The sequence below is a fragment of the Saccostrea echinata genome, unplaced genomic scaffold, assembly GCF_033153115.1.
Source record: "Saccostrea echinata isolate AGI-Se365-2 ecotype Australia unplaced genomic scaffold, CSIRO_AGI_Sech_v1 ptg000040l, whole genome shotgun sequence".
NCBI classification, from domain to species: domain Eukaryota; kingdom Metazoa; phylum Mollusca; class Bivalvia; order Ostreida; family Ostreidae; genus Saccostrea; species Saccostrea echinata.
This window is the reverse complement of record NW_026889789.1, coordinates 3927668-3950336: the sequence shown is the minus strand read 5'-3', so window position 1 is coordinate 3950336 and position 22669 is coordinate 3927668. Positions and strand designations below refer to the sequence as shown.

Here is a 22669-nt window from a genome sequence, read left to right as displayed (position 1 = left end):
GTAGAAACTTTATTTTTTATTTCTCATCAGGAAAGATAACTTCTTTTCTAGTGACAGGAAGGAAAACTCCCCCTTGTTGAAACAATAAGTATGTTGAAACGCTGGGAGACACGATTATTATTGTGACAGACTACACATTATTTGAAGCGTGAAGGAAATATTATCTTGAGCGTGGAGAAATATTATTTCTAGCGTGACGGATACAAGCGTTAATGTGAGAGAGATTTGCACACATTATTTGAAGCGTGAAGGAAATATTATCTTGAGCGTGAAGAAATATTATTTCTAGCGTGACGGATACAAAGCGTCTATTTGAGAGAGATCCTTACATTTACATGTGGGTTCAGTTGATTTTACTGTTGAAGTGACAGTCTCATGATCTCAGACTTCGACAACAAAAGTTACAAGCAAGGACAAACACGGTAAGAAGTAAATACCACACCAGCAATGTTTTAAGCTTAAATGTTAAAGTACAGAACTTTCAAACTTAAATGTTAAGGTATACTGGTATAGAACTTTCAAACCTAGCTTTCTTCTGCAACGGCCCCTAGTTCGAATTTTCTCGTCAGGGAATGAAACCCTAGCCTAGTTTAGCATGTTAGGTAGTTAGTTATTTAGTACAAGTTCATTATTTAAAGACTAGGTTTTGTATGTATTCGGAATATAACAAAATGAGCTCTGTGTAACTCTTAAGCTGACTATGCAAGAGGGAATATGATTTGATAAATTTTTTATCACACATTATGCAACCTTTTTGTCAAAATCCTGGTGAGTTCCAAATAAGTTGCATGTGTATATTTATTCTTTTTCGCGAATTTTTTCCTTCGCATTTGAAATTCAGACATGTGCGCGTGAATTTCATTCATGCGGGTGATTTAATTCTCTTACGGTTGCTCCTCACAAAGGTGTCATTGCCCACAAGGTATGACTTTTTACACTTGTCTTTTAAGACTGATATTGCTTGTCTGAAAGTATAGAAGTCATGTAGGATCCTAACTTCACAAGTTTTACTGGCCTGTATTGTTGCTTTGGGGCCCACATTAATGTAACTAAAAGGTTGAAAACAATTAGAAAGAAAAGATAAACAAACTCCTTATGCATACTGCTTTACTTCAAATCAAATTCCATTTTTAATTAATTTCCACAATTTCGATTAGAAAAAGTTTTGGATCCTCTTTTATCATAATCCAAAAAGCTATGCCCTATTGTTTTTCTGTGGTGTTAGATACCTCTTGTTTGAAATTTCCACTTGGTTTTTGTAATCTAAGATATTTGTAATGATGACACGATTCAGTATGTTTTGAAGTTCCAATAAGATTTTTACTTGCTATGTGGGCAATAACATCCTGAAGAGTTTGAAGCCTTCAGCAGGGGTTGAAATTGGTAGCCAAAGTCTGGGGCTAATTGTTTTAAGACTTCAAGGGCTAGCTAATTTAAATGTAAATATAGTCTGCCAGACTAGCAGACCAGAAAATATTCTTGTGACTTTATTTCTGTTTTCTATGTATGTAAACTGGTTTCTTTTGACTGAAAACTAGTTTAATTTGTTTCTGTTACCAAAGCATTTGAAACTTTTACTTTTGTTGTGTTTTAATTTATTTTGCATTAAAAAATTGTTGGGCTAGTTAGTTTGAGGTTTGGGCTAGTTAGTTTGAGGTTTGGGCTAGAAATTTTTAATGATCAGTAACCCTTGTGCTAGTGAATTTTCTAGGAAAATATCAACCCTTACCTTCAGACAAAACACTTAAATTTTGAAAGTGGGCTAATAATTATTTGCAACCCTGAATGACCCTGAGAGTAAAGCATATGGTATAAGGAGTTTCTTATCATTAACATTGTAAACGTATATTTAGTTGTATACTGTTGAAGTGAACTGGGTGTTATATGTATTGCATTCCTTATTTGTAGTTTTACAAAGATTATAAGCTGAAGTGAAGATGATTGGGCAAGGTAAGTGATATTTAAAATCAAAGTACTCAGAAGTATAGAGAGCAGAGCTCATTTACAGAATAGTGAACATTGAATTTATCACATGGATCGTTCTGGGGTCTTACACCATGTACAAAAATAAACATTGATGCAGCAAGGACAAACGTTTATGCTCAGATGAGTCCTCAGTGGGAAGTTCTGCATCAAAGTGTACCACAGGTCACGTGCTCCCTGCATTAGTGTTATCCTGGTTATGCTACCTTTATTTTTAGTATGTGCTACAGACACTGAGGGGGATCGGATGAAAACCTTTTGCATACATGCAACCATATTAATAAATCGTAGTACATCATGGCACATGGGAGAAACCAAAGTACATTACCATTAATTTTGTTTGTTAAGAAAATTTATCAGTTTACTTTACTTTGTTTAATTTTAGTGTTGTATTGTCTCAAAAGCGTCTGAGCATAAACATACTTTTTTTTAACTTGTAAATTTGATTTGGCAGTGAGAAAGCAGCATATCCAGTTGAACACCCTGACAAAAAGGCAATTATTGCTCTAAGAGTAGAGCAATGAGCCTGGCTCAAAATTACTTTTCTGCTATTGCTTTATCAGAATAAGCTGTTCCTTTTCAGCATTGTCTTTAGTCTGATCAGCAGTGTATATCTTATGAATAATGGACATTTGCAATGTTTTGTTTTGATATACAGTTAAACTTCATTATTCTGGGGGAAAATCGGGAAAATCCTCTAGATCATGTTCTTGTATAAGCTGAACTGTAGATTATATAATAAAATGATCAGTACTTTATGCTAAAAGGTTTCTTTTTCTCTTTTAGATATACTTGAAAAGATAAAAGAATTGTTTTATAAGGGTTTTAACTACCGTTTAATCCATTATTTGATCCAGAGAAACCATAACTGTGACATAAGGTATTATAATACAAAATTTAAAAAAATACTTTTGGAAGTCTAGTTATGTATCATGACTTTTAATCAAATACATAAATTGTCATTCAATGATGATGCTTCTATGTGATTAAAATATTTTGCAGTTATAATTGCCTAACAAGGAAAGTTCTACCTAGACTTGGTTTGAAAAGGAGGCTTGCAGACATTGCTTTTGATGAAATATTTGATATTGCACAGGTAATAATTTTATTTCTTAGAAAATTCATAAATATAAAGGTGCACGTGCAGGTTAAATATTTCTGTTCTTTTAACTGTCATTAAGTACCCGGTAATTCTTCAATGAAAGTTTAGAACACAATGATTAACTTATTTGTTGGATGTATATGTATGAAAGATGTGTGGAATTTGACATATTTTAGTGGAATTCATATCCCTGATGTCTTTTCAGCTCTAAATCATCACTGTTGCCAAAATTTAAAATTACATACATTACACATGTACATGTATTTAAGGAGAAAAAGTGTACTATTAAATTCAGAAAATTATGCTAAAACTTGCATATATTAATTAGAATACATATAAAGTTGTATAGAGCAAACCTTATACATGCAATTTACAATATTCTGTAGAGAGAAATACTGAATGGATGTTCAGGTGCTGAAAGTCTAAGAAGAATTATAAAAATGAAACACCAGCTGAATATTACCAGGTAAGTATATAATCAAAGTCAGTCCATTCCTCCATCCATGATTAAATACATCCAAACATGCAAATATTTTGATGTTATACTTTCATGTAAATTAGTTGAATCTGATTCATTGAGAAACATTTGATAAAAAACACTATATTCCAATGACTGATTAAACCATGCCCAGCTAATGCAACAGAATGTAGCAACAGTTAGCATTAAAAATGATGAGTCATATTCCCAAAAATTGCTGACTGCATGGAATCTATAAGCATGTATAATTATATTTCATGAACCATTCAGTAAAATACCCAGGTATAACAAATATTTTGGTCTCTCAGTTGAGAGTTGTATTGAAAAATTTCACCCTTCAAAAACCATTGTTAAGACTGGCTGAGCATTGGTTGGTAGTGGTTCTCTTGGGCTCAAAAGTCATAATGTTTGCCCTCAAAAATAGACAATAATTGTAAAATTTTAATACATTAAACGAAATAAATGTTTAATGATACAGGTCCATAGCAAGAGATATAGTTCGTCTTTTGGATGAAGATGGGATAAAGAGAAGGAAGCAGAGAAGACTGAGAAGAAGGCAATACTTTAGCAAGGTATAGACCGAAGACTGAAAGAAAAATTATGAAACATTGATCATCTCAGTATTTATTAATGTATTAATTTCATAAATGTGACAAAATTCAACACTTCAAAGCTTGAAAAATAATTATGCAAGAAAAAAAGTGAAATATACCTTGTACATGTACTGTACAGCAGGTTAAAATCGCAATTTTTTAAATTTGTAGTAAATTGGGGTTGTTTGAATTTGCAGAAAGGAAATATTATTAATTCAGCACTGCAAGTATTTTCCTTGCTTATTATGTCATGTCGTTTCTGAACCCGATTAAATATAACGAAATGTCAGATTAATACCAATTTGAAGTCAAAGCGTTGTCACGCATCCTGATGATTTTAATTTTTTCCCTTGTTTTTTTTTTCCTTTCCCTTCTATTAGTAGTTATGTTGAACTGTTAGTATAACTAAATAAATGTGTAACCTTCGTTTTTACTACGTAAGTGCCTCAATTAAAGGTAATAAGAATAAGTAATAAGTACATGTAAAGGTTAACTCTGTGTGTTTCGTGGATAATTACCTTGCACGTCTTTTGGGTGGCACTATTAAATATAAGTTATAGAATTATATTTATTAATTAATCATTAATTAAATTAAGCTTCAAAATCACGAACAACTACATGTAAGTGATTAAACTGATCCATAAACCTTCATTATTAGCAAGACGGTCTACATCCGTTTCTCCGCTATATTAATTACTGCTTTTATGTTTGCAATGAAACACAGAGAGAATTAAAGAATCTAACCACAGATAATGGTAATATTTCAATTTATCATTTTTTTTAAGAATTATTCACTATATGAAATTGAGGGGTTCTTATTTCTGCAAATATTATTTCTGCGAGCTAATTTCCTGCTGTACAGAATATGAAAGTCAGGGACAATTATTTATACCATATTTGTACAATGTGTATTTATAGGGTCCAAATTTTGTTTGGCATTTGGGTAAGTGTAATATTGCCTTCTTCTGGCTCATGAATGAAGAGTCAAAATCAATCCTGTTATTTATTTATTTATGTAACTTTTACAATTTGATAAGATGAAAAGTAGGTTGTGTAATTTATTTTTAGCTCACCCCGATGATGTCGAGATGAGCTTATGCTATACTGTTGGTGTGGGTGTTAGCGTCACATCCCTGTAAAAGTGTTAGGAGCAAGTCCATTTGGAAACTATAAGCCCTACCTGGACCAAACTTGCAGGAATGATGCATCTAGGGATGGACACTACCACACTTGCTTCAGATGCTGGATTTTACTTACATTTTTCAGATGATTGACCAGGTTAATGTTTTTGAAGCAGCTTCATTCCTATACATGTCCATGTTACTATAAGCCCTACTTGGATCAAACTTGCATGGATGATGCTGGGATGTACACTACCCTTTCTGCTTCAAATGCTGGATTTGCCCTATATTTTCCAGATGAGTGAATTTTAGCCATACTTTAACTAAATTAGCATGGATGATGCTTCTAAGGATGGAGATGGACACTCCAAGGCTTGGTTGAGATTGGGGCATCAGTGTTTCACAAACATATCATTTATTTTATAGTAGATATCTGTCCTAAATGTCAGTCATTTCAAGAAAAGATATTTGAAATAGGTTTGAAATGCTTTAAAATTAAACAAATATATCAAATGTCTAAACTTCTTATGAGACACCTGCAAGCTGAAATTAAACTGTAATTCCAAACATGAAACTGCATTTATAGATGGATATGACAAACTAAAGCCATATGGTATAAGCATTCATGGTTGCATTGATGGGTATGATTTGTTGTTTTGTTTGATTAATTTAAACATTCCACACTAATGATCAATGTATTCAAATACAATATGTTAAGTTATTTTTTTTTTTTTTAAACTTTTAATATTCTTTTGGACTGTATAATTGTGGACATATTGTTTTTGAAGCATTTTCTTTTCAATTAAAAAGATTTTTTGGCGTGGTTTGATTTTATGTTAGTTCTACATGGATTTCTCATAAAAATATAATAATTTCTGAAATCAAATATTTTACTTAGATACAAAAGGAAACCATCAAAATTTTAAATATTTTTTTAAAAGCTCAAATGTGGTTTTCTAATTGAATTCTGTCCATCTGTCTGCTTGTCTGTCAGTATGCATTTAGCATTTCATCTTTCTCAGAACCCTGGACCAATTTTAACCAGACTTGCCACAAAGCATCCTTGGGTGAGGTTTTTTTTTCTTCCAAATGAACCATGCTCTTGTACAAGGATCAGTTGAAAATATAGTGAATTAAAAAAAAAAACTTCCTCTCAAGAACCACTGGACCAGATGTAAAAGTTTCCTGACATAGTGTATATTCATTTTTTTTTTCAATTATTATACCCCCACTCCAAAGGAGAGGGGTATACTGTCTTACCCTTGTGTGTCTGTCCGTCTGTCTGTCTGTCCGTAACAAATTTTGGTCGCAGTTTTCTCAGCAACTACTCATTGCGGATGCTTGAAAATTTAGCACACTCTTTGTTTAGGCATGCCATGTGGTGGGATTCATTTTTATACGAATCTGATGTCAACTTCTTGTTTATCCGTGCATCTGTCCGTGCCATACATAAGAAATTTTGGTCGCAGTTTTCTCAGCAACTACTCATCGCAGATGCTTGAAATTTTAACTCGCTCATTGTTTAGGCATGCTTTATGTTGCGAATCATTTTTGTACAAATCGATGTCAATTTCCTGATTATTACTGTGTCTGTCCATAACTGAACTTGTGTATTCACAACAGAGCGGGGGTATTATTAGTGAGCACTGGCTCACAGACTTCTTGTTATCTCTAGTTGTCTCTAGGGTTATGGTGGGACAACAATAGGAGATCATTCAAAGTTTTACATAGGAAAATATATTACCGTAGGTAAATATATATAAAAAAAATCTTTCGAAGGAAAGCAGCAGAGCCAATCAGTGGCGGATCCAGGTATTATGGAAAAGGAGGGGGGTGCTGACCAGTTTGGGGTTGGGGTAGAGGCCCACAGCCACACCCCAAAAAAATATGATTTCTTAAATCTTATGGATATTTTGACACAAAAGAGGGGCCCAGGCCCCCTCTAAATCTGCCACCGCCGATGATTAGTCATGTTCAAATAGAAGCATTTCATATCTGACATTTTTATGCCCCACCATGAATATGGCCAAAACATATAATTATCATTTGCCGTGTCTGTCTTCTGTACTTTGCTCTTTCCAACTTCTGTCTTTCCATCCTTCCATCATGTTCTTCCATCACACTTTTTAATAGGTTAAGGGTTTTAAAAATCTGGTATATTTACTTTCATGAGAAAGACTTGAATTTATTTGTTTAATCTGCTGTATTGCAGATGTTGTTTTAAATTATTTATGGGATCAACAACATTCACATAAATGGAAAACTTTCAACTACAAAATCTAATTTCTTATTTTGCATATATATAAGAGAAAAATATAGTGTCTTTCTAAGATTGTACCACTTCTGTATTTTCAATTTATTTTGAAAGATTTTCCAGACAGTTGATATGACTGGAAGCAGATGTGACTAATAAAAGACCGGAGGTTGTAGCAGAATACTTCCTGAATGCAGTTCATACTATGAAAGGTATAGTGACAGAATCACCGGGTACTATGTTTAATGACAAGTTACAATTGCAAGTGTGCTTCAAGAAATGTCAATTGATTTCTGAAATTAAGCCACCAAAATTTCAAAATACTTGTTATGAATTAGAAGGGAAGGCATATATTGATAACATCATAGTTTGTCTTTTAAGGTTGTCCTCAAAAGATAAGAGCTGATCCTGGCACAGAAAATGGGATCATCGCAATATTCCAAACATTTCTTAAGACAGATCCAAGTGCAGTGTCTTTTGGAACTTCGACTGCAAATCAGGTTAGCATTGTACATGTTTTAAATAGCTCCACACCCCCAAAACACACACAGATAACATTTTCTGGAAAGAAAATCATATGTCCAAGTTTTAATAACGTTTTTTACAAACATTAATTGTAGAGAATTGAAAGATTTTCGGGCATTTTAAGGCTAATGAAAGCAGATTTCTGGATGGATCATTTCAAAGTAAGTTATTGCCACATCTGAAATATTACAAAAATGTTTCTCTTAATTTATTTTGGAAAACAAGTATTTTACTGACAAAAGTTACATTTTACAGTGTGTTAAAGCTGAACACGACTCGTAAATAGGCATACGCCATTTTCGATATTACTATCTTAGATATCAGCACCAGGGTATACTCTTCGGATTCGTTACACGTGACTGCTTTATTGTCATGGGTATTGGTGTGGAATGGCGACCCATGTTTGTGCTGGTTATCATGCGTTCCCTTTGTTTACATTTTATTGCAGTTACGTATATTTGTGTTTGTTTGTATACTGCGCTGACCTGTGTAACTGTTGTAAATCTCTTTGGTATCTTACTCTCCTGCATTATTTAGAAGAAGCACACAGTTATTTTGTCGCTACCAAGTGCTGTATAGCATACGTCCGTCTACACCGATGACGATTGATTACATTGAACAGTGACCAAGTGAGCGGCTCTATATATAGGGGCCCTCAGATACAGCCCGAGTCCAATCGAATATGTCGGACGCATTCTTTTTACGAAGCATGTTCAGCTTTAACTATGCATGTACTTCGTTTATGGTAATATGCATGGCCATAGTAAATATAAAAAAATACGAAAATATATCTTGGGAATTTATTATTAGGGACTGGTGTATGAAGAACTGCTGGAAATAGGAAATCCTCTACATAAGTATGTATAGATGAAAAAGGAGTTCAGATGAACCTCCTTGAAAAGAAATATTAGATGTACATGTCTATTTATTTTGTCTTGGATAAGAATGATACCCTGTCATTGATAATAAAGTGTCGTCTATATCTCTGTAAATGGTAACAAAATATAGACTGTAACATGGAGGATAAAAATATTATGTCATTTGTACTTACAAAAGAAATTATGGTAGTCTTTTTTATGCTTTGAAAAGAAAGTGCTATATTAAAGCATTCACTTATTATTTCTTGAAAGATGTAGTCTCCTAACTGCAATAGTGTGTTTAAACATGGTAAACAAATAGAGTAACTTGTAATTGTGGTAGCACATTATGAAAATTTGTTTGCACACACTGTTGGACTTACGAGACTTCATTTTTTAAAAAAATAATGATTCAATTAATTCTTATATTTACATTTTATAACTCCCAGTCTTGCCTGCAAACATGACTCATATTTCAAAACTATTATTCTTTGGGTATTAAGTAACAATTAATGGAAGAGCCATTGCAACAGCTACATTCAATGGGAACATGAAATTTTGATTTTCGCTTATTACATTGTGGGAATGTTAGAAGAACAACACTATAGTTTCTAAAATAACACTCTGACTTAGTGCACCTACATGTACGTTAGCATGTACATGTACCTTGGTATATAGCCTTATAACTGAAATTGATCAAGTGTGGGAGGGAGTCTTTTTGAATATTCATGTGACAGCATGACTCAGATGAGAGGATTTGTCCAGGGCCACTTGCATACCTTATTATTTCAAACAAATGAATTGCAAATAAAGTTGTTGCTACTAACAGTCTAAATACCGGTATATTTACATATAACAACTGCATTTTTTAGATCCTGTATACAATTTGTTTATCTTCCACTGATAAAGAGAGATCTAAAAGGTATAATGGACCAATGGAATACTCATTCCATACGAAGACAGAAGCTGGGAGATACCCTGCATGGAATTCCAGAAGTATTGTTTCAAAATCCTGAAGTTGTTGGTATGAGTAAATTATTAGCTAAACCAGTAAAATTATCTGTGGCATCAGTGTTTCACAAACACTTCTAATTTATTATGTAAGTGTAGAATTAATTTAGCACATTCCAGGAAATGCTTATTTTACATGTAAATATATACATGAAAACATTTAGCTATATACATGATTTAGCAGATGCTACTCTCTGCTAAATGTTATAGAAAAGGAAGCACATACATGACAGGTATTCATTGTATATTCATTGGTTTCTCGTCTTTATGTACCAAAAGCACACAAAAATGATTGAAAATGTATCATATGCATGTGTTATAAAATATTTCACAACTCTTTTAGCTCCAACAATCTTAATTATTTTACTCATTTTTCAGGTGCTTCAAACTACTTACAGTCCCTGAAACGTTCTACTTTCCCACTTGAACGGTGAGCGAACGCTGAACGAACGGTGAACGAACGCTGAACGAACGCAGAGCGAACGGTGAGTGAACGATGTGTGAACGCTGAACGCAACTTGGTGAACGATGTGTGAACGGTGAACGGTGAGCGAACGCAGAACGCGAACGGAGCGCAAACGCGAGCGCAAAGTGAACGGTGAACGAACGCTGAACGCAAGATGAACGATTTATTCGGAATGCCTCTGATCTTTTCCTTGCATTTAAACTATTCTATTGTATTCGAATGCCTGGTGCTAAAAAATAAATGAATAATAAATAAATAAACAAATCAATGAAAATTGTCCTAAGAAAGACGATACATGCACATTAAGTAAAATTATTAATTTAAGTTTCTTACAATATTTTCTGCACATATGTACGATGTTTAAATTCAACTTTTTAATAACACGATTTTTATCGCTGTAAATCATTGTAATTGTTACCGAACGCTATAGTATAACAGATGAAATTAATCTATAGTTGTAGAATAAATATGTTTATTCTTATTTGATATATAAAACCATTACAAATAATTAGGATTTTAGAAGAGAAAACTACGGACATATAGAATGAATTACAACGGTTGTAACAACCATAAAATGCGATTCCGTGTAAAATAATGAGAAAATTTTTTCTTTACAAAGGTATGTGGACGTATTGCATAAATACACTCGTAGTTTAAAATTTTAATGCAATAATATATTCATGTGTCAGTTTTATTTTTTTATAATGATTTATTGAGCAGACTTCTACATGTATCTGTAGACATTTTCCGGCCGTGATTATACTCGGACAAGATGATACAAATAATCAATCATATTATTTGTTATATATTAAATTTTCACAACTTGATATTTAAGTAATCTGCTGTTATAGTTTTTATTTAACAGACAAATGAGAGAGAAAGAGAGAGAGATTCGGTTTTAGCCCCCCCCCCTTTCCTCAAATGTTTGTACCTATATCAAACAAAAATTCTAATTTTTTTTTCTCGAAATATATCAGGCAGTGAAAGTAACCATTTTAATCAACAAATCCATTTGTTTTACAGTCGTAATCGGTTTTTATTTTCCTGCTTCAAGTTCACACGAAGTCCACGTGCTTGACCTGTCAATCAAAATCATTCGACACTGTGCAGGTGTGAAAGTCTCGTCACACCGAAGGCAAAGTGTTAGTATTTCCAAGAAGCTTTAGCATTTTTCTTATCATTTCTAGATCTGATTCCAACATTTCTAAAAACAATAAATAGATAAATGAATAAAATACATTGGGAATAAATACTTGGAATAATTAAGCCGCTTGAATTTGAAACATACTCCCTGCCAATTTAAAATATCACCGCCGGCACATGTATATTTTGAACTACTATTGTTTAATGACTTTGTTTAGATGCATGTTTGTTTTTAGACTGAAATTTTTGTGCTACAAAACACATTAACTTCCTTATAAATGTTAATTAAAATGTACTGGATATACTTACTAAGTAACCGATTTAGGGGAAGGGGGGGGGGGGGTGGCTCTTAATAATATCGAATGACAAACATATAAGTTACGGTGAAAAATATCATTACTGGAGAATCACCTTGGTTATATAAATGATAATCATATTATGAAGGTAGTTCTCTCTCTCTAATTAAAGACTTTATATATGTAAAGTAGAAAAAAAATCTTTAATGTATTACATTTTAAACAAATATTTTTTTTTAAACCACACTATCAATTTAATTCCCTCTAAAGATATTTAATTAATTGTATATCCGCGTTACTGTTTATCATTCTCAGAACAAGTTCTAACATGCATTTCTGTATTACTTGAAAAAAAAATGTGATAGAATTAAATATATTCGTATTTTTGCTGCAGTTGGTAAATTAATTGACTTCGATTATTATCTATCCATTAACGATTTGTCGTCTTTAACATAACAACAAAATGTTGCAGTGCTTGAAGTATCAGTATTTTTCCCGTATTTAAACTTAATTTTTCAGCATCGTTCTACATAGGTACATACATGTACTTATAACAACATTTATTTTCCAGATAAATTTTATAAATAACCTAACAGCTAAGTTAGAATAATAAAAATAAATATTGTAGATAATTTTTCCCGCATGAAATAATGATTCTTTAAACACGGTGTGTTATTTATTAAATTCAAAACCTGTAAATCCTTACTTAAAAAAAGATAAGTCCTTTCACTTCGGAGTTCCGAATGACACTGAAGACAGAATGATAAGTGAACGCTGAACGCAAGGTGAACGCAAAGTGAACGGAACGAAGAGCGAACGGTGAACGCTTTGTGAACGGTGAACGCGAGCGCACGGTGAACGCTGAACGCAAAACTGTGAACGGAGAGCGAACGGTGAACGCACGGTGAACGAACGGTGAACGCACGCTGAACGAACGGTGAACGAACGGTGAGCGAAGGGGAAAATGGGAAAGTAGAACGTTTCAGGGACTGTACATCCTGTTCAGAGAAATGTTGTGACTGAGTTACAGAGACTTGTCAGAAATAATTTCAAGGAGATTGACGAGGATTTTGCTTCCGTAGCCTCATCTATATTGAGCCATTATAATTTGCCTTTCCCAGTCAACATAACTGATATGACTTGTGCTCGCCATCTGTACATTTTTCTAAGCGAGTTTATGTCTCTTTTATTGACTTGATATATGAAATATCATTATATGTATGAATGTATGTATGAAGGTAGGTCATGTAACAATGTAATGTCACAACTGCAGTAAAAATTCCAGTTATGTAATAGTTTCTACTGTCAGATAGTTACATGTACTAGCTTATAGCAGGAAGAAATACTTTGTTCCAAATCCAGACAGAGCTCCCACTGGAGCGAAAGTATTTTTCGCCACTTTTCGCGATGAAAGGAATTGCATTCTTACATCTTGTCTTGACAAGTGTATATGCTAAACACTGCACTAATAGCACTATTTCAATTTGTTTATATCACAGGCATTGTTTAATATTGTAAAATTTAACGTTGTATCCACCTACAAAACTAATATAGGAATTATCTCTACATTTATACAATTAATTTGATACTGATATAAGCCAACCCTTGAAAGTAGATGCCCTCTTGTTCATAACGTTTTTTTAGCCCTGGGAGGGGGGATACAGACTTAGTAAAGATTTATGACATTTTTTTTAAATTGAAAAAAAAAAATAATATAATTGAAAATTTTAATCATATCAACAATTTATTGTGAAAAGAGGTAATTAAAATCAGGTTTAAAACTTGGCTTAATTCAACAATTTGGACACTTGGTGTATGCATGTAAATTCACATAATTGAAAATAATTCAGTGTATTTGACAAAAGTATTGTATTGTTTCCAAGCCAGTATCTCTTTCATTCTTTGTCAGTTTATGGTATAATGAACACACTATTTTGACTTTTAAGTCTTTAATCAGGTAAAATTAGCAGCCATGCTCTGCAATTTTCGTCATGTTTTCCTACTTTCGGTTTTAAAAAACAATCTATATAGATCCAGATTTTATTGATAAAAATCTTTTATTAACTAACTTCATCTCCCAAAAACACTTTGTCTTTCCTTGTTTAATCCATCTTGTATTATTTCAAGTAATTTTGTATCCCCTTGGCCCTTACTGCTCCAGGCTAAATTAACCTAGTCAGCTGTGTGCGTTCAAGCGAGACGTGATTTCCTACCTGTACATTGTTTTGTAAGTTTCATGGAGTTTTCACACCCTGAATTCACACATCTGCTTGCATTAAATAAACAAAGGGGATAATCTGTATACATTGAATAAACAAAGGAGATAGCCAGGAGTACACACACTTTTGTATGGTTTATCTAAAAAAAATCCATTTTCGCTACTTTTGAATTTCTTTTCGCCACTTTTGGAAAAAATTCGCAATTGGCGCAAATGGCGAATCACAGCTCGAGCACTGAATCCAGAAATACTACAGATATATGCCCCCTTATCTTTTTTTTTTAACTTTAGAATATCAATTTCATTCATTGATATTTTCTCTTTATGTTAGCAATATTTTTTTGATACCTGATGTATTATGTTGTACTTATTGTACTTCAAGGAAGCTCTGTTTTCATTTCCATCAAGGATAAAAGAAGTGAATGTGCATAATTAACTGAATTTCTCAGCAATATTTTTTAGAGGGGAGAGTTGAAATAAGCTTTTCACACCTTATCTATAGGCCCACTATAAAACACACTGAAATGTATTGATTAAAGCTTTTAGTATAATGAGGAAATTTAGAATGAACCACTCTTACTTCATATATATTTGAACAATATTGTATTTATTTGACTCTTTATGCCCCCAACATCAAAAATTTCATATTTCACAGGTGTATTCCTTGTGAGAAAATCTTTCTTTGGGTACCACCAAATTTGACCTCATGACCTTGACCTTGTAGTGTAAGCCACTTTTACAAAAAATTGCCAAACTTTAACCTTGGCCATAACTTTTGAACAGTTGGTGCTAGGGCTTTCATACTTAATATGTGTTTTGTTATTTAAGTTTATAGTCTTCATCGTGATTCTTTAATAGCCCTGTGTATATACTTGTACATTATATATGTTTAATTAAATATATGAAGTAAAGATGTAATGATATTTGTTTGTTTGAATCCTCATTGAAAGACTTGTATATTTGTGTTGCTTGAAAAAAAGAGGGCATGCCATTTTAAGCAGTCAGTTGGTCTGATCAGTATCAGGCCCGTAGGAAGCAATTTCACTTTGAAGGGGCACAACCATACATTTTCAGTTGGGGGGCACTATCAACTACCAAAATTCCTTGACAAGCAAAAAAAAAAAAAAGGTCATCGGACATTATTATTGAGGGGGCACATGCATATAGTAGCTACATGTATATTTTCTATAGTACAGTGTATTCTATATATTGACAAAATTATTGGGGGGGGGGGGACCGGCCCGGTTCTTGCAGCCAAGAGTATCTTGAGAATCTTTTGATTGATCGTCATCAAACTCATACACTGATCCCCCTCTTTGGATAAGTTAAGAGGTTGGAAGATCGAGGGTCAAACTATTAAAGTTATATGTTACTGTTATATGTACTGGCAAAACTTCAAGTAACAGTGAAGGAAAGATTAAAGATAACTAGCTTTTATAAATTTATTGTACAATTACCTTACACACATATGAATTTAGCATCACTTCTATGTGTAATTCATGTACACGTTTTTTTCAGACACATTTGTTAGATCAGGCAATGAATCCTACTTTGTTTGTATGTTCCTATAAACATCTACCGGGTAATCGGTGTATACACATTGTAAGATGAGGTCAAGGTGACTTTCCATTAACCACTGTGACCTAAGCATAGTCATTTTGTCCTAATATATGAAGCTATTTCGTATTTCAGACTACACAAATGTCAGTTCTTGGGAGAAAGTTAATACAAGCCTTCAGAGACCAGAGACTTTGTGACGTAAAGTTAAAGCTTCAAGATAATTCCATCATTGAAGCCCATAAAATTGTATTAATTCTTGGATCAAAATGGTTTGAGGCCCGGCTTTGTGGAAAGTGGAATCATCCCAGTGATGAATCAAACATAATTCAGTGTGATGTTCATTCTATTCAACATACAAAGGAAATGTTAGAGTTCTTGTACACTTCTGAAATACACATTACTTTAGATAATGTAGAAGAGATTTACCAGATTGCTGACTATTATAGTGTTACTGAACTTACGGAAAAATGTTGCATATTCTTAGAACAAAACATATCAAAAAATACTGTTCTTAAAATTTTAACTATTTCTCATGAAAACAGCATAACGGATATCAAAAACAAAGGCCTTGATTTTTTAGACAAACACATTGAAGAAGTATTATTAAGTATAACTACTGAAGAATTCCAAGAAATTCCTCTGGAATTACTCTTGAATATTGTTAAAAGAGACAGTCTATGCATACATGAGGAACTTCTATTCAATCACATCAATCTTTGGACTAAAAAAGTTAAAGAAGAAGACATTCCCCACACCTGGCATGACATAAGTCCCTTTCTAAGGTTCGGAATGATGTCAATGGACTTTTTTTTGGAAAATATTGTTAATAAAGGCATAATTGACAATGAATTATCTTTGAAGATCTTGGTGTACTTATCAACAGTTGAACAACAACCAGTACCAGAACAGCACTCCAAGATAAGATGTCTAATAACAGACCAGGACATAATTATCAATCGCTTTTTACGTCACAGTCTATATCCTACATGGGTTGTTGATAATTCCCTAAATGGGGACAGGATATCATTCACTATAAACTTAGATACTTTCTATTTAAGAGGAATATTTGTTTACGGTACAGAGACTGTATGTGAAGCAGGTCTTTTGGTTTCCATGTATCTTTATACTGGAAATGGCCAGCTTTTAGGAAGAAGCCAAACTAAGCAGAAAACTCAGAACTACAAAGAAATTCCAGTAATATTTCCAAAACCATTGCTTCTTGTTAAAGACACCGTTTATACAGTAGTTGTGCGGATAAGTGGAGGGCCCACTTATAATGGTGTAGGTGGCTTGTCGACTATAAATGTTCAAATGGGGGAGACACGCACTCTAAAAATTACTTTCCAAGATGCTTTTGGAGAAACAAATGTACAAACGGGGCAAATTAAGGGGCTCATTTTGAGAAAACGTTAAAATAATGAGTTTACAAGCTAAATCTTGAGGTTATGAGTGGCAATAGAAACATTATTAATTGTTCAATTCATACCTTTCTCTTTATATATTTCATTATTATTCACCATACAAAAATTATAATAAAAGGTAACTTTTATTTCAAATCTTTTTATTTAGTGCACATGTATAATATCTGTACAATTATATAGCCTTACTTTGTAATAAGTACATGCGTTTAAAAAATCAACTACCCGGTAAAATGTTCTTCCCTCAACACACCTGTAATATTGCCTTGTATAACATCAATACATCACTAGACATATATCCACCAAAGGAATTTGGAGGTAATCTACTCCTGGACATTTCTCATACAATGACAAATTAAAGAAAGAGGACCAAGGGCCTTGAATCACTCTTCTGATAAATTGTACAACATACCTATCACTTGTATTTGAAGCCTCATAGTATTCTATTTATCTAGATAAAACCTTGAAATTCTAAAAGTAGGTCATTGTTACCTTCATTTTGGTTGACACACTCTGAGAACACAAGATGCATCAACTGACAAAGCTTGATGATTCAAAGCATTATATTAATTGAAATATTTAAATATTACCTTGAAATTCCAAAAGAAGATCACTGTGACCTTCTTTTTAATTGAATCATTTTGAGGACCCAAGATGAAGCAACTGACAAAGTTTGCTGATTTTAAGCCAATTGGTATCTGAAAATATTCAAAAACGTAGGTCACTGTGGCCTACTTTTGAGTCAACTTGATATGTAACCTAAGATGCATCAATTGACAAGACTTGATGACCCTTTGCCTTATAGGAAGCAAAATATTAAAAGTTTTGACAAAACATAATCTACAACATATCCTCATTCTTGTATGCAAGTTTTGTGATAATCTGCCCCCTGCTTCTTGAGAAGATTTTTTTTTAGCAACCTGTACTTTTTATATCATTTTCCCAATTATCTTCCCTTGCTTAAGGGTCACAACCCTGTTTTTAGTATAAATGAGAGCCAATTGACCAGAGATACTCTGACAATTTGACAAAAATTGGTCAAGGGGTTCTTGAGTTATGGCCCATATTCCTAAAAGTTGATGGACACTGCACAAATTGCCATAGCATTAGCTCTTTGAAGCCTTCTGCTCAGAAGAGCTAATAATATCATGATCCAATAAACTTGAGATACCACATCTAAGGGCAAATGATGAAAAGTCGAAGAGAATGGTCACTTTAAAGTGCTTAATTGTCTTAAACAATTCATTGAAAAGAATTTGCTTCCATGTGAAATTGATTTCCGTTTTGAATATTTTTCTTATTTATACCCATGTAAAACTTTGATCAAGCATAGTGGCCACACCCTACCCCAGGGTCATGTTTTAAATCAACTTGAATCCACATTACCTGTGGATGCTGCAATATAAATGACTAATCTTTTGTTGTTCTTGAGAAGATTATTGATGATTTTTCCTATATATACCATGCAAGACTTTGACCACCCATGGAGGCCCCATCCTATCCCAGGGGGTCATGATTCAAACAATTTAGAATTTACACTATCCCAGTATGCTTCCATTTAAGTTTCGGCTTTTCTGGCCAAGTGGTTCTTGAGAATTTTTAATGACCCTACCCTATTTTTGTCTTCTCTTGATTATCTCCCCTTGTAAGGGGGCTTGGCTCTTCATTTTAACAATTTAAACTTCATTTTACCCAAGAATGCTTTGTATCAACTCTGCTTAAAATCAGCCTAGTAGTTCTTGGGAAGTTGAAAATGTGAAATGTTTACAGACAGATGGATGGACAGCTAAATGGTCGGACGGACAATTGGTGATCAGAAAAGCTCAATTGAGCTTTCAGCTGAGATGAACTAAAAACAAAACCATCAAGTCTTTATTTCTCAATCAGCAAAATAAAGACACATATTACAAAGCAACTCATTTGTATACCCAACAAAAAAGCTTACTGTGATGGAATGAAAATAAAATGATATACACTATATGCCTGACCATTTCATGGTTGGGGGCATAAAAATACTGAATAGTCTTCTGATAGAAATTGTTTACGATTGACAGGCATTCTGATTTCAGTAAACTTTGGTTAAGAGTTTAATCAAAAGATGAACACAAATAAACCGGACAGTTATGTAGAACCCGCCAGTCTAGTTTTTCTTTAAAAGCACAGTTCCATAAAATGTCATGGTTTCATCCACCAGATAATTCTGAAATGTATACATATAAAAGAATTAAAATTGTTCATTAACATCAGTAGCTGTCGAACTGTAGATTTATGATTTTACACAACCTTTGACCATGGTCTTTGACCATTACGCTGCAGATCTCAGTGCAATTTATGTCACAAGATTTTCTGCGCATGGTATGGGCGAATTCTCCACTTTCCAGCATTGGTCAACCTTTCATTCCGTAATTCCAGGCACATTCTTTAACCAACCTGTATATTTTATTCATTTTGTAACCCTTGTTACAGTCGTCTCTACCAACGAATAAACTCAATTGTTTTGAATTTTCTGCCATCCTACAAGAAATTCAAAACAATTGAGTATATTTGTCATCCCCCCACCATGCGCAGAAAATCTTGCGATGTAAATTTGACCATATTTGCATCACAGGATCTGTAGTGTTATGGTCAAAGACTAAAATATAAAACCTTAATGCAACAGTTCTGAAGCTATGACATCAGTTATCAGCAAAAAAGCTGATGAAAAATATTTTAGAACCTTTTTGTCTGAGAAAGAAATTAAGTAAAATATATGAAGTAAGTTTTGTTTCACTGCAAGCATCAAGACTCAAGTTTTTCTTTTATGGAAGTACAGAGTAAAGAAACAAAACATGTTTAAAAGATATATGTATAATTTTCTTACCCCCTCTTTCAATACCAACAATGATGGCAATTTATCAATTGGCATTTCAAAACACTCTGTGAGCTCAAAACAATGAATGCATTCTCTTTCTGTACAGGTTGTTGGTGAAATGCATTCCAAATGGAATACAGAAGGGAGAATTTCTGGGTCAATAATCTGACAAATAAATGTGTACACACTCTGAAAAAAAAAAGAACCATCAATATACAAAGGTGCAAGACTTCTTTCTGGAAAAAAAAAATTCAATTATTATCTTTTATGTGAGATCCATTTTTCTGTTGCTCCACTGTGATGTTAAATAATTGTCCAATTACTGTTGTTTTGTGTGAATAAGACAGCTTAATATGTGCATTAAAAGTACATTAAATTCAGAGGAAAATATATTTCTATTCATTTAATATGCTATGAGATGTATACATTCAAAACACCATTCACTCCAAAATTGCAGATGGTGACCTACATGTACATACCAGAGCTGCTTGAACATTTTTTTTAATGCCATATTATATCCAAAATTTGTAGACATTTTTAAAAAATAAATTCGAATTCTTTCAATTTGAAATTTAGAATTGCCAAAAATTTATTACTCTACTATCAAATGCTCACTTATAGTGAGAAAATCATTCTCAAATTTGCTGGCTACTAGAGTATCCCACTGATGACTTTTCATCATATAACGTATCATTTCAATTTATTTCTTACATGTAACAACTCATGATGGCCAAGTTAGCATCTATCTTAAAAATTGTTACTTTAAATCCAAATCATGTAATAAGAAGAAAATTGATTCAATAGTAATAACTCTTGTTAAATACATATACAAGGATTACTGTCTTCATTATGTTTATGATATGATAATGTGCACTTTTCATGCATCATATGTATCATACCTGTACTGTGTCTGTATGATGAAAGGCCCTAGAAAATGACATTCCCCCATGATTTTCATACACCACAGTCACCATCTTTCCATTGTCTGGGAATGTCAAGGCTATTCCGTCTGCCATCTTGAAGTTGAAAAGCAATTTAAAATTATGATTAATAGGCCTTTCAGTTCCTAAAATGACCTCCAAATACTTTTGAAAACAAGAGCCCATAAGCCATAAAATTCATCCAAGAGACAGTTGCCTTGTTGATCTTTAGAAGATTTTGCATTTTTCCCCTTTCCACTCCCATAAAAATTTTAATCCTATATTTGGCCCAAATCTAGCCCCAAGAGAATGTGATTTACTAAGTTTGATTCAACATGTTGGATGCTTTAATTCCAAAATGACTAACATGGTCTTAATGTTCAGGAGGAGATTTTTTTTTACAGATTTCTTTTTTTCTTCTATATCTTCACCTGTGAACCTTTGATCTTCTATTCTGGCATCTCCTTACTTACCCTTGAAGGCCTAATATGAATTTGGTTGAAATTAGCCTATTGGTTTTGGAGATCGAATATAGGTTTAGAGACATACCAGGTACAAAACTTACCCTTCTAGACAGAATTAACAATTCCAAGCATTAACATAATACTTTATGTAAGTCCAATTAATATTTTTCCAATGGCCCTTGATCATTCAAGGGCAAATAAAGTAGTTTACATTGTACTATGTGTGCAAGTACATGTACTGGGAAATAGGGTTTACTAAGAATTACTGAGAAGTAAGTTATGAGCAGTGAACTTCTTCAAGTGAACACTTCAAGACAATATACCGTACAGCGGGGTGCTAATTTTGGCTTATTTTAGTGGTTTGGTAGTAGCCCGCTAAAATTTTAATCACTAAAATATTCAGTATTCTTCTTAGTGTTCTTTTGCAATGTGTTCAAACCCTGTGTCCGCTAAAATTAATTACACCAAAATGATTGGCATACATCTGAACAAGCAAAACGCCAAGAAATCCCGCTATACGATAACTGTATCATAATGTCAAACCTCCTTTCTCTTTATCTTCTTTTCCAAGACCTACAATAAAGAAACATTTGCTGATGTATCCATACTTGTATAAAAAAGTGTTCTTGGGAAAAACTGCTAAAATCCAATTTGAAAAATAAATAGCACTTTTTAAAGATATTTAATATGGTATACACTTACATCACAAAATGCTGCTACTTCACTGTCCATTAGCTGAAAATAATCAAAGAATCTGATATACATGTACATGTATACATGTACATATATGTTGAGAAACTGCCACTTTTATGATTTCTCATTTGATTGATTACTTTTTGATATTAAGAACAAGATAGCAGTAAACATATATAATACATGTATTCAATATTGACAACTTACTGGCAAATCCTCTAATACCAGTACATCCTCCTTCGAAAGCTGAAAGAAAGAACAGTAAATACTTTTATGCCCTGTTCACACCGAGAATTTACTAGTAATCTGAATGTAAGTTACAGCAAATTAAATTTGAATCCCATTTACACGGAGATTACAAATTAATTTAATTTGAATTAAATTACTGTGCATCAAATTACTCCGCATTAGCTCTTTAGATAATTAGAATTAAAATTCTGACACGTGCGTAATGGCAAAATCAAGTCGCATGCCACATGTCAGTGGTCAGATATGGGTACTTATGCTATTTTTTTTTTAGTGAAAAACAAAGTGAAATTATGCTTATCACTGAAATGATTACAGACACCATGCCATTATGTCTAATGGATCTGCTCTGCACAATGTGAAGTGATTTGCAAATGACATCATGATAGCATTATACAACATGTGCGAATCGGGGGGGGGGGGGGGGGGTCGGGTCCCTAAAAGGACCTTGGACGCCTCACTAGCAAAGC

General features: G+C 33.2%; 2 protein-coding genes across 3 annotated transcripts; one reads left to right on the top strand and one right to left on the bottom strand.

Annotated features, from left to right (window-relative positions):
• The first annotated feature begins 359 nt into the window (after positions 1-359).
• LOC133200637 (uncharacterized) lies at positions 360-4242 on the top strand. Of its 2 annotated transcripts, none has more exons than XM_061336419.1 (6): positions 360-422; positions 1909-1950; positions 2770-2863; positions 3019-3079; positions 3472-3551; positions 4042-4242. In XM_061336419.1, exons 2-6 carry the CDS (start codon positions 1938-1940, stop codon positions 4139-4141), a joined length of 348 nt encoding a protein of 115 aa, XP_061192403.1. In that variant the 5' UTR covers positions 360-422; positions 1909-1937; the 3' UTR covers positions 4142-4242. The 2 variants fall into 2 exon arrangements, with proteins under 2 accessions (XP_061192403.1, XP_061192402.1); XM_061336418.1 differs by having other exon boundaries at positions 2986-3079; positions 4042-4235.
• A 14838-nt stretch (positions 4243-19080) lies between these two features.
• Positions 19081-22524, bottom strand: LOC133200478 (uncharacterized). The gene is made up of 7 exons (XM_061336270.1): positions 22516-22524; positions 22161-22199; positions 21963-21995; positions 21804-21833; positions 20776-20892; positions 19886-20065; positions 19081-19225 (listed from the first exon to the last, which is right to left on the bottom strand). The coding sequence occupies exons 1-7, from the start codon at positions 22522-22524 to the stop codon at positions 19166-19168; spliced, it is 468 nt and encodes a 155-aa protein (XP_061192254.1). The 3' UTR covers positions 19081-19165.
• Between the last annotated feature and the right edge of the window lie 145 nt (positions 22525-22669).